The 13,129-nt window shown below is 33.7% G+C and overlaps 1 protein-coding gene across 1 annotated transcript; it reads left to right on the top strand.

The window, feature by feature from the left end:
* Positions 1 to 6,642: 6,642 nt before the first annotated feature.
* LOC107900146 (serine/threonine-protein phosphatase 7 long form homolog) lies at positions 6,643 to 7,228 on the top strand. The gene is made up of 3 exons (XM_016825846.1): positions 6,643 to 6,678; positions 6,746 to 6,994; positions 7,109 to 7,228. The coding sequence occupies exons 1-3, from the start codon at positions 6,643 to 6,645 to the stop codon at positions 7,226 to 7,228; spliced, it is 405 nt and encodes a 134-aa protein (XP_016681335.1).
* Positions 7,229 to 13,129: the final 5,901 nt, after the last annotated feature.

Below are 13,129 nucleotides of genomic sequence, written 5' to 3'. Positions count from 1 at the left end.
GCCACAATAGTTTAAAAGGAACCCAGATTAAACTCTAGAATCCACAGCCATAAAGATGATAATACATTAGTTACCCATTAGTTACCCATAGTTTGAGATATTCAAATTTATTTACCCATTAGTTACCCAAATACTACCATGACCAGAAAGGCTGTACTTACCCTTTTATGCTTCTCCAAAAATCGCTGTAATGGAGAAACAACAGGCTTCGATTAGGTCATGATCCCTAGTGTATATATCACTATATATTCTATATTAAATACTTATAATAAAGAAGTTTCTCAATGTACAAAAGTTGTGGATATATTCTTTATAAAGCACACGAAATAAGAAGAATGATCACTTACAGAAAGAAGAAGGAAAAGGGGGTTATTTTTATGCCTAATATATACTTCAAAGATGGAAGGCCCGCAAGATGGATTCTGTAAGATGTTCTTTCTTATGTGATCTTTTGCACAGTCTTCATGTTTTAGTGAAGTTGTAAACTTGAAATATTTTCATGTGAAATTAATTATTAGTAGAAATGGAGCTTGCTTATTAAATTCTATAATTGTCAGCTATTTCTCAATTTGTAACGTTTCTGAATTTCCACAGGAAACCCTAATTTCTTTTTACAGAAGAATTAAAACGGAACAATAAAAACAGTGGACAAAAAAGCGAACAATCAGGCTTCGCCCCAATTCATGTGAATTTGGTTGAATATGGAAAAATCTCTTGCTTCAAACAGATGTTATAGATATCAAATTTCCTTTTAGGCTAATTTGAACACCCAAGTGAATGTTTTGGTGATAAGCAATTAGATTTTTTTAACTAAATACAACTTTGATTTCTTAATTACAAGCTTGGTAGGGAAAATTTGATGAGATTTCTCTCACTAGGGTTTTGAATTAGGTTCCTGGTTCAAGCATTTAGGGTTTTTCCTTTCAGCTTCACTCAAATTAAAACCTAGGTTTGACTGCCGGACCCATCTAGAAAAATGCCTTTCATTTCAAAACTTTTTACTATATATTATACACTCCCCTTTCGTCGTTATTCGTCCAGACGAAAAACAAACAGTTCCCTTACGTTGAGGATTTTTTTCCTCGATCAAACTTCAAATTATATCAATTAACACAGCATACTACTCCAATTTTAACCTAAACCGCAAACCCCAAAATCTAATTTTTGGTTCTAAGCCCCAAATTCGAAAAACACAATGCACCCAAAACCCCAAATCAAGATGATGTTCTTCAGAAGGATTAAACGCATACCTTTTAACCAGATATTCTGCAACTACTGTCAAGAATGGCGCAATCGTTGCTTCCTCTTTGATGATTTCTGATTTCTCCTCCCCTTTCTTCCTTAGAATATTTTCTTAGGTTTTTTCCCCTTCCCAATCGGCGTTTTCACTTGCCTTTTCTTTATGTCTTTGTCGACGAGTGAGTAAAAATGCTAAGTTAAAAGCCATCTGCAGAAACGGCACCGTTGAGAAAAAAATTTAAAACACCTTTGCGGCGTTTATAGACCAAACGCCACAAAAATTAAACCTTTTAACAGAAACGGCGCCGTTTTCTTAGTCTGAAATTGCATTTTTCGTGGCGTTTAGTAAAAACCGCCACGTATACTTAATCTATTTTAAGCCAAACGTTGACGTTTTCAATAAATTATTCTAAAATTTTTCTAAGTTAAAAATTTGTTTCGGAAACAGCGTCGTTTAGCGATTATATTAACACCGTTTTGTGGCGTTTTTGGTAAAAACGCCACTAAATATTACAGCTGTGAACAGAAACGACACCGTTTTCGTGGTCTGGAATTGCATTTTTTGTGGCGTTTTCCTAAAAACGCCACTAAATATTACAGCTGTGAACAGAAGCGACACCGTTTTCGTGGTCTGGAATTGCATTATTTGTGGCGTTTTCCTAAAAACGCCACCAAAAGTTTAACTATTCATTCGAAAACGGCGCCGTTTTGAATTTTTTTGTTTTTTTATTTCATTTCTTATGTATTTGGTCCTATATATATATATTTCCAAAATAAATAATTATACCTAAATATATAACCACCCATATAATATATATCAATATATTTTTTAACTTATTTATGAATTCTATTTAAAATAATATTTAAATATATCAATTGGTACTTTAGATTGATTTTTTAAAATATTATTTAAATAAATTAATCTAAACTAACCTAAAATCCTTATTTGACCCCTAAACCCTAAATCTTTAACCCCTAGATCGCAACTTATAACCCCTAAACCCCTAGCTAACTCTTATATCCCAAACCCTAAATTTGTACCCCCTAATCCTTAAAATAGTATGGCCATCCAAAATAATCCCTAAATCTTTAATAAATATCATAAAATAGTTATAATTGATTAAACAATAATTAATACTAAAAACTTTTTGTATAAAGTTTGCTGACGTGGCATGAACAGTTTGTGTTTTTAGCTTGGAAAACTTTGAAAGGCCATAACTTTTGGCTCGGTTGTCCGATTGAGGCGATTTTTTTTTGATTTCTAAAAAATTTTCGAGATCTACGCGCCGGCAAACAGCCAAAGGCAGTTTGCCGAAGTTTTCATCGAAAAAGATCCTCTTTTGCCCCTTAATTTTGATTTTTTCGGTTTAAAATTGAATTTTGAAACTTTCAAATCGTTATTTTCCTCATTTATTTGAAGTAAACACCGGATTTTTTTTTACAAAATTGTCTTATATCATCCTGTTATAGGTATAACTCAGCTCATTCCACTTTTGAGAAGTTCCCTAACATTTTCCATTTTATTCAATTTAGTCCCTAAAACCTAAATAGTCATATTTTCAAATCTAAGCTTCGTTTTTCAATTCAATTTCAATTTCATCATTCTTTCAATTCAAATTCACAAAATTATTTAAGTATATATTTAAGTGTTATTCATGAATTATTTGAGCATTACTATTCAAATTAGTATTTAAATTAATAATATACCGAAACCAAATCATATACCGAACCGAAAAATCCTAAACAAATTTATTATTACCTCTTTTACAATTATATATATAAGAACATTTTTAAAATATAATTTGGCAATACTAATTAATCTAAACCCTAGCTAAACCCTAAATCCTTAATCAACTCCTATTAACCCCTAAGTGCTAACCCCAACCCTAACCCCTAAACATTATATCTCAGCCCTTACACCATATCCCTAAATCCAATATTATATATATATACTCCTGATCAATTATAATAATAACCTTAAAATAGTAACCCCTAAACCGACTTAAAATCTTAAATTAATAATATCATATATATATACCCCTAAAACCTAAAACCCTATATTAACTATAGTGATACGCTTAATTCAATATTTTAAATTTAAATTAATACTTACTATCTCTTTTAATTACGATAATAATTTCAAATTTTTAATATATAAATTAAAAAACAATCAGTAATGTACCCAACAAAAACTTTAAAATTATTTTAAATAATACTATTTTAATTTTTCCATGTGTTTTATTTCAAATTATTTATACCTGTTATTTTTTATTGAAGATTTTAAATATTCTATTAGAAATATGTTTAATTTGATTCAAATAATATAAATAATAGTTCAATTAAGATAATTTTTTTGCGGCGCATAAACAAAAACGCCGCTAAAACACCTAGATTAGCGGCGCTTTACAAAAAACGCCACTAATGCCCCCCCAAAGGACACAAAACGGCACCGTCTGGGTGTATTATTTGCGGCGTTTTTTATAAACGCTGCTAATGTTCACTCTTTTAGCGGCGCTTTACAATAAACGCCACTAGGTCCCCCCTAAAGGCCACAAAACGGCACCGTCTGGGTGTATTATTTGCGGCGTTTTTCATAAACGCTGCTAATGTTCACTCTTTAGCGGCGCTTTACAATAAACGCCACCAATTCTCCCCCAAAGGCCACAAAATGGCACCGTCTGGGTGTATTATTTGCGGCGTTTTTTATAAACGCTGCTAATGTTCACTCTTTAGCGGCGCTTTACAATAAACGCCACTAAGTCCCCCCCAAAGGCCACAAAACGACACCGTTTGGGTGTATTATTTGTGGCGTTTTTTATAAACGCTGCTAATGTTCAGTCTTTAGCGGCGCTTTACAATAAACGCCACTAAGTCCTCCCCCCCAAAGGCCACAAAATGGCACCGTTTGGGAGTATTATTTCCGGCGTTTTTTATAAACGCTGCTAATGTTCACTCTTTAGCGGCGCTTTACAATAAACGCCACTATTTCCCCCCCAAAGGCCACAGAACGGCACCGTCTGGGTGTATTATTTGCGGCGTTTTTTATAAACGCTGCTAATGCTCACTCTTTAGCGGCGCTTTTCCTTAAACGCCACTAATGCTCACTCTTTAGCGGCGCTTTTACTTAAACGCCGCTAATGCTCACTCTTTAGCAGCGTTTTTGCTCCAAACGCCGCTAAAAGTGCCGCTAAAAGCTTGTTTTTGTGTAGTGAGTTATATATTTGGTCCATATTTTTCAATTGAAACATTTGAAGTCCCTATATATTTCAAATTTTAAAATTTCAATTTTGACACAAATGACAATCGTTAATCCATTAACTATATTTTTAGTGTGTAATATGTGGAAATGATAAACTTACAATGCATTACATATATGATAATATGTTTGGTGCAACTTGGAAATTATACTAGAGCTTAACTTAATTAATTTAACAATTATTGTTTTTTGAGGACTGAAATTTGAAAATTCTAAAAATACAAAGATTAAAAATATCAAATTAAAGTACAATGATTAGATCACTTATATAAAATATAGGGACTAATAGAAGAATTTTTCCTTTTTTTTAAATATCAAGCTTTGGGTTTTTTACCTATATATTATAAAAAAATTAATTAAATGGTATGTTAAATAAATTATGTACCAAAATGGTACATCCAAACAAGTGGAGGGTGGTGCATAGGCGGCACCACCCTAAAATACTGACACATTTGACTGAAAAAATAATAAAAAAATGGTAATGGCAACTAAATAGGCTGCACCTAAAGAAATGCGGGTCAAATACGACCCGTATACGAACAAAACCCTACCTTCCCAAACCCACTGTCGACCCCTTGTCATAGATGGGACAGGACAACTGAGCAGCACTGGTCAAGGCCATTTAACAGGTGGCACCGACTAGTCATACCTACTGGAGAGGCGACACACCTACGGCTTGTCAGCGATGGGACGGGTCAGATGGCATGCATGTGAGTTGTGTTTTTAGGGACCAGTATAAGGTCCCCAATGTCTCATTTTTTGCCGGAAGAGAGAAGAAATTTGAAGAAGAGAAGATGGAGGAGGAGGAGAGAGCGGGAAGGGGAAAAAGAAAGAAAAACAGAGAAGGAAAAAAATAAATAGAAAAGGAAATGAGAGATTGTTGTTTAGGGAAGATTTGGTGTTTAAAAAAATCATAAAAAGTAATTTTTTTATTTAGTAATTTTTTTTGTTATAAATAAATGTTAATTCGTTTTTGTTGTTATTGTTGATTTAATTCAGATTTAATTTTTAATTTTATTTTTGTAAGGTATTATTTGGTTAAAAAGAATTATTAAGGTATGTTTGTATTTATTTTATATTTTCATTCATTCATAAGTTATTTTTCATGTTTATTGAAGTAAAAAAGCCTATTTATGTTATGTATGAAGAATGTTTTATTTTTTTTATGTAATTTATTTGTTATGTGTGTTTTAAGCTGATTAGATTTATTTTTTTATGTAATTTATTTGGCATATTAATTTGATTATTTTAATATAAATTTTTTATTTTTTATGTAGGTAAAAGATGAGACCATTGATATGGAATTTGTGAATGAGACCATTGAGTTGGAATTTATGAGATAAATTAAGAATAATAGTTTACATGCTCTAATTTTTTAAGATTTTATAATTGGGAATAAGAGTTTATGTTTTAAAATTTTATTTTATATTTTATTTTATAAATATTATAAATGAAATTTCTTTTGAATCCTTCTATGCAAAAAATGACAATAATTAAGTTGGCATATTATTATATATATTATATTTTAAACCAATACATTTTACTTATTATCATTTTAAAATAATAATAAAAATATTCGTATTTATTATGTTGACATAGTTTATATTATATTTTTGTTATATTTTTTATTGGCATGTTATTTTTATTATTTTAATATAATTTTTTTTGTTTTTTATGTAGGTAAAAGAATAAACCATTGAGATGGAATTTGTGAATGGGACCATTGAGTTGGAGTTTGAGTTGGAATTTAAAAGATATATTTATTTTGTTAATGTAGTATAGCAAAAAAATATGATGTGGACAAAACTGTTTGGTATTATTTGTAATTAAAAGCAATATATAAAATTTAGGTACTTTGATAAATATTTAAAATGCATCAACCTTAGAAATTAATTATCGAAATTTGTTTTGAAATTGCAGGTATCGCAATGGGTTCATTGATTAAGAACGATGACCATATATCAAACACAGTTAATAATATGGCAATATATTGTTATTTTTTAATCACAGGTTCCCTTAAAGAAAGTTCTACGTCATTTACGAAAATAAATTATATTATAATAACTATTTTCTGTAATTTAATAGTGTCAGGGCATGTACCGCTCATTGAAGGGTTGGGTGAATGATTTAGGATATCCCCCGGATGAATGACTGATGCCATACTTGGAGTTAGCCGGAATCAGGTCAGCAACATTGTTCTGGATGTTTGATTTGTAGTATGATTTAATATCCACATTGGTCTAGCATTAGTGCCCGGAGACCCACACTTTTCATTTGCCTTGTGGGGAGTGCACTCTGGAGGATGTTGCATTGCAACTTGGGCTCCCAATCGACGGGAGTGCTATAACGGGCATAAGTACGATAGCTGGGCCGACTGCCCTTTGTTATAGTCTATTAAGATTGTCGCCCAACAATGCTGAGTCCAAATTTTTTGGTTTGAGATTTTCATGGCTGAAAGTCAATTTTGAACATTTATCAATTAATGCCACTGAGCAGGAGGTGATGTGCGCAACTCAAGCATACATTATGCATATTATAGGGGGTGTACTGATGCCGGATGCAAACAAAAACAGGGTTCATTTGATGTATTTACCCCTATTAACTGATTTGCAGAATGTTCACTCGTACAGTTGGGGTTCCGCAGTTCTGGCTATATTGTATCGTGAGCTTTGTTGGACGACAAAGCCTGATGCCGTAGACATAGGCGGATACCTCATATTGCTGCAGTCATGAGCTCTTTATCGGATGTCATTCTTAGCATCGATTAGGCGCCAAGCATACGTATTTCCACTGGTGAACATGTGATAAAATTTAACTTGTTATAGCAATTAATTGACATTTTTTTTTCAAATGATATTATTCTAACGTTACTATTCTAACATGTAATTTGTTTTCGTAGATGGAGTACTAATTCGGGTATCGGGAGGTCATATATTGTCTCGATATATCGTTTGATGATTGAACAACATGCCAGGGAAGGGGTAAGTAATTCCAATATTCGTGACATGTAATTACTTTGTATACCTTACTCGAACCGTGTTAAATTTTAACCATGTTATTAATCGTGCAATTTATCTGGATGCCGTATCGGAGACCAAAAATTGCGGCTGTTATACCCTCGTTTGCCCACATTCATTCTCACCTGTGGTACATTAACGCACCAATTATCACTTTCCAGACAGTCGAGTGGAATAACGGGGATTGAGTATTGTGACAGTTTGGTTGCATCCAGTATATCCCGGCTCCGCCAATGCAATTGGGGAAGATTCACGAGATTAACAAGAGAGAAAAACATGGAAATAATTGGGGGGTTGTGCATCATAAATATATTGCAGTGTGGGATAATTGGATGGCGCGGAGACCTCAGATGGATATTTCTTTTGATTTGCAACCATCATTAGAGCACATACAATGGTACTCTAGTACGAGAAAAGGTCGAGCCAGACCTAGAGCCCAAGCCCGATCCCGAGCGGTTGTATACACATTCCCGGGGATAGTTCTTATCATCTAAAGTTGCAGGTCAATGAATATTTCCCGGGCTTGTCAAGACACGGATATCATTTTGGGTTTGATATCTTCAATCCAGTACCATCGCAATACAACACTGTTCCTGGCCTGTATCCACCACATTACTCCACTCTTCCTGGGTCATATCCATCACAGTACAGCACTCCTCCCGAGTCAAGTTCATTGTAAGAGCCCATTTTTGCCCGGCCCATAAACCAATAAAATTAAACCAAAGTAAACAAAAATCCACAGTCCATTGTAAAATCAAGCCCATTGGCTAACCTTAACCCGACGACCCAATACCAAGCAGCACTCAGAAACCCCAGCGCCGCAACCAGGCTCTACCCTAGCACAAACCGCGCCTTCGAACCGCTCCCCTCACTTGTGCCTCCGTACCTTCTGCATCTGCCACGCACACCGTAACACCCGCACCATACCTGCAACAAACAGAGGCAGACAAAACGCAACAAAGAAGAGCAGAAAGCGACAGCAAATACTAGCAAAAATTAGGAAAAAATGAAAAAATTGTAATAGCAGAGAGAAAAAAGAAAAACAAAAATAAGGATTTTTTGTATTTTCTTTTTGGCTATATAAAGCCATTGAAAAATTTTGTAAAGGGGACACAGACGGAGATTTTGAAATTGAAAATAAAAAAGATTTAGAATACTTAAGGTGATTAAAAACTTTTACTTTGCTTCTTTTGTTTTCGTCTTTTAATCTTTCTTTTCTGTGTTCGATTATTCTTCTCGTTCGATAAAAGATAAAAAAGGATAGAAAGATATTAGAGAGTATAAAGATTACCTGGTAGCCGAATCCTTTCTCTCTCCGCAGTCATCGGAGTTGAAGTGAGGTTCGAGGGCTCCTAGTCTCCGTTCGTTCCGTCGCAATTGGGGTCAGACGAGGTAGAGGTCCCCTGAGCAGTCGATCCACAGAGCGGCGCAGAGGGGTAGAGGCTGGTGTCTGATTTCAACAGACTGATTTTAGGGTTTTCGGGGGTGCCCTTTTATAGCGTGTAAAATGACACCGTTTAGGGCCTGTTCTAGTGGCCCTTAAATGGTGACGTATTGGCCGACTAACCCCAGCAACCCGCACGGTGACCCGACCCGGGGAAGGATCCGCGCCTTTTGTTTGATGGTCTATTTGCTCGCACAGTCCCTCCGTTTGTCAAGTGCACTTCAACCCAATCCTTTTATCTTTTTTTAAATTTAATCTCTCATTTTATTTTTGTTTCATTTTAATCCATATTAAGACGCTACGTTTTGGGGGAAGGAAATATTTCCCATTCGGTCCTCATATTATTCGCGCGTCACGATTTCCCCCTCCATTTTGATTTTTTTTCGTTTTCCCCTTCCCCTTCCGGTTCTGTTTTGATTTTAATTTAATCCTTTTTATTTGTTTTCTATTGATTTGTTTAATATTAGTTTATTAATATTTTTATTATTAGCCTTTTATTATTATTATTATTATTATTACTTACTTACTTACTTACTTACTTACTTATTTACTAGTTCTATTATTATTTGTACCATTTATTTTATTTTATTTTCATGCGCATAGCTTTACCCTACTGGGTATTATTATTTTAATCATTTTTATATATTACTATTATATGTTCTTTTTTTATATAATATATTTTTCATGTTGCTTTTATACATTAGCCCCTAAATATAGTATACCTTTAACGATTTTTACTTTACATTATATTTTTAATTCATTTAAATATATTTCTACATTTTAAAAGATTTATATAATAATACTCTTTTACGATACCATACTTTGTATATATGTACACGTTTGATATTAAATTATTCTTGTTATAAATTAGAGATTTCATTTTTGTCTTATTTTCATATAATTTTCTTCTAAAAATTATGTTATTATATTTTACCTATTTTAATATATTTTGTTTACATCAACTCTTTTACATATATTATTATATATTATTATTAACCTCATTTTTCTTAATACATACATTTTTTTACACGCATCACTCATTTTGATTTTCTTCCTATATAGTGTTTATTTTAAATGTTATCCAGATATTATTATTTCATGTAGGGTCCTTTTTGGAAATTAGCTTTTAATTCATTACCTTTCGATTGCCAATATGATACAAGATTATTGTTCTTACATTGCTTGTTCATATTATTTGATTGATTCATCGTTCACTTGTATGTATTGTAACTCACAAATTATCTTATTGCGTTATACGTCACCATTCAATCACACTACATCTGTTTTAAAAATTATGATTCCTCAAAATATTAAAATCGTTTTAATCGAAAGTTTTCAAGATAAAGCAAAGTTCGGCATTTGAAAGCTTCGAAAGAATTGAGCCCTAACGTATTGGGTTCTAATTTTCCTCGCCGAATCCAAATAATCGAGATTATTCTTTAACCAAAACACAGTAAAAACCCATTCTCGGGAATTTGACACGTTGTGTCCTAACGCATTGGATATGACATATTATTTTCTCGAGACGAGGATTTTAAAAATAAAGGAAATGTTCGAAATTTAGGAATTTTGTGAAATCGAACCCTAACTTACTGGTTTCGATCGTCTCATTTGACCCAAATAATCAGATATCCTTCTCAAAATGCATATGTTTTAAAAGTCGAGAGATAAATTTAATTTTGAGGATTTAAAATGTTGCACTCTAACTTAATAAGTGTGACGATCTATTTCTTTGAAATAAGTGAATCTCATCGTCCAATTCATTTTACTCAAATTTTCTTTTCAAAGGATCGTATTTTAAAATCTTTTCAAAGTTTCGACATTAAGACATTAAACAATCAATTCGGTACTAATTTTGGGCGTTATGAGGGTGCTAACCCTTCCTCGTACGTAACCGACTCCTGTACCTATTTTCTCAAATCTCACAGACTTAAAACTTATTTTTAACGGTGAACCGATCACACCTTAATAAAAGATTGGTGGCGACTCCTATTTTTCATTTTTAAAAGTCGATCCCCATTTTTCAAAATTTCAAAAGATGGTTTCGACATTCATCAATGGTGTTCGGGGTATATGATTTTTTTTTTATTTCATACACCCCCACCTGCAACTGAAGAGGATGATGATCGGTGCGATCACTCACATCGTGAACGTCAACCCCCGAAGAAATATACATCTAGGACTACACCATCAAACCATCAATTTTAGGGGTTTCTTGCAATTTAAATATTACAAAGTTTTTAAAAAAATATAAATCAAGAAAAAGACAATCTTTGTATTTATTTAATTAGATTAATTGCAACATTAAAACTTGGAACAAACTTTATGGTCATAAATTAGAATAATTGCAATATTACAACATTACAACATTACAACATTACAACATTAAAACTTGGAACAAACTTTGTAATATAAATTAAATACATTACAACATTAAAACTTGGAACAAACTTTGTAATATAAATTTTGTAATATAAATTAAATACATTACAACATTAAAACTTGAAACAAACTTTGTAATATTAGTTTTGTAATATAAATTAAATACATTACAACATTAAAACTTGGAACAAACTTTGTAATATAAATTAGGTACATTGGATTACATAAGCTCAATTCCTACCCGATCATGATGATTGTCCAATATGGTAGTTTCGTTGTGGGCATTTACTCCGATTATGACCAGTTAATCTGCATAATCCATAACGCTTACAGTAGGATTTCTGCCTAATATCCATTTTATTATGGATTTTGGATAATTGCGGACAACCTTTTATATTTCTACACAACCCTATTACTGGGACAAGCTCGAAAGTCGTCGGAGGCACCTCTCATGTAGACAGGTCAGGCAGGACAGGGAACTCATTCTCCCAGACATGCAACGTGCGCTCGAGGGTATACACATCATCAACAAATTGTTTAAAATTGAGCGAAACTTTAGCACACGCTGTCACGACATGCCCACATCGATAATGAAGTGTTTGGAACCTCCTACAATCGCACTGTTTGTTTCAGAGATCAACTCCATAGGACCTAGGTGGTATACTGGGTCGACGACCGATGGTCTCTATAACTCGAAACGTTTCAAGACGTCATGAATATACTTCTACATTTATCAACCTCGCCATCCGACGGTTTGTAACCATTGCATCCCTGACATCTTCAACAAACACATGTCCTGCCTCCATCTGATTTATTTGTTGCTGACCCATTCTTGGCATCAAGGTAGCCAACCTATAGAATGTAGCCGAGAAGACAGATGAAACCGGAAGATGTCATGTTTTCAACAGCACAGAATTGATCCTTTTCACCAATTTTGTGGTCATATGATCATAGCGAAAGCCCTCGTCAAAACTTTGAGCCCATTACCACGGCTCCATGGTAACCAACCACTGTCGGAAAGATGTGTTCGTTTGACCCTTCATGTCACTTCAAGTCGAGTCATTCTTTGGCGAAAAATGTGTGGCTCTAGCTCGTGCGCTGTATATGTATTAAGAAAAGATAAGTTACACTATTGCCCTAAAACATTAAAACTTATATTGAAAAGATAAGGTTATCCTTTACTTATTCTCACAACTTTTCTTTGCCAGCCTGCTTTCTTATAATCTCGATGGAAGTTAGCCGCGATGTGCCGGATGCAGTAAACGGATCTCTATGGCACACCGGAACGCCTAATGGCGGCAATTAATCATCTCCCTCTATTGGAGATGATGCAAATATTATCGTTGCTAATAACATACCTCCGCAGGTTGGTAAGGAAGAATTCTCACGATTCCATGTTCTATTTATCTACAGTGGAAAATTCTATTAGGAGCACGTTTTTGTTTCCATTTTGAGCAACCGTAAGAAGTAGAATCTGTATATTTTCCGTATAGCTAGGTCTCATCTACTTGCAAAAACGGCTTGCAGTGGGGAAATGCATGCACACATAGATCAAACATCTAAAACATCCGATGGAAATTTTTTTTTCCGGTTATAGTTGGTCATCCGGGCCGTAATAAGGTCGTGTAACTCCATGATAGTCCTCGGTACGTACTCTCACATAGCAACTATCCATCCCTATAACTCATTGTACGACACATCGAAATCCCCGTACAATTGCTTCATTGTCATCTATTTAGCTATCCACACCTTTCGGTATAATACTCAATACTAGAATCGTGCCTGTATTTT

This window comes from Gossypium hirsutum, chromosome D06 (genome assembly GCF_007990345.1).
Source record: "Gossypium hirsutum isolate 1008001.06 chromosome D06, Gossypium_hirsutum_v2.1, whole genome shotgun sequence".
In the NCBI taxonomy this organism is placed as follows: Eukaryota; Viridiplantae; Streptophyta; class Magnoliopsida; order Malvales; family Malvaceae; genus Gossypium; species Gossypium hirsutum.
This window is presented reverse-complemented; position numbering and strand designations above follow the sequence as displayed.

What these genes read in the sequence shown, in the direction of transcription:
- LOC107900146 (XM_016825846.1), top strand. Translation starts at nt 6,643, where the DNA reads ATGACTGATGCCATACTTGGAGTTAGCCGGAATCAG. An exon ending in TTGGAGTTAGCCGGAATCAG is followed by an intron (nt 6,679 to 6,745) that starts GTCAGCAACATT and finishes GTCTAGCATTAG; the next exon opens with TGCCCGGAGACCCACACTTT. An exon ending in TTAATGCCACTGAGCAGGAG is followed by an intron (nt 6,995 to 7,108) that starts GTGATGTGCGCA and finishes ACTGATTTGCAG; the next exon opens with AATGTTCACTCGTACAGTTG.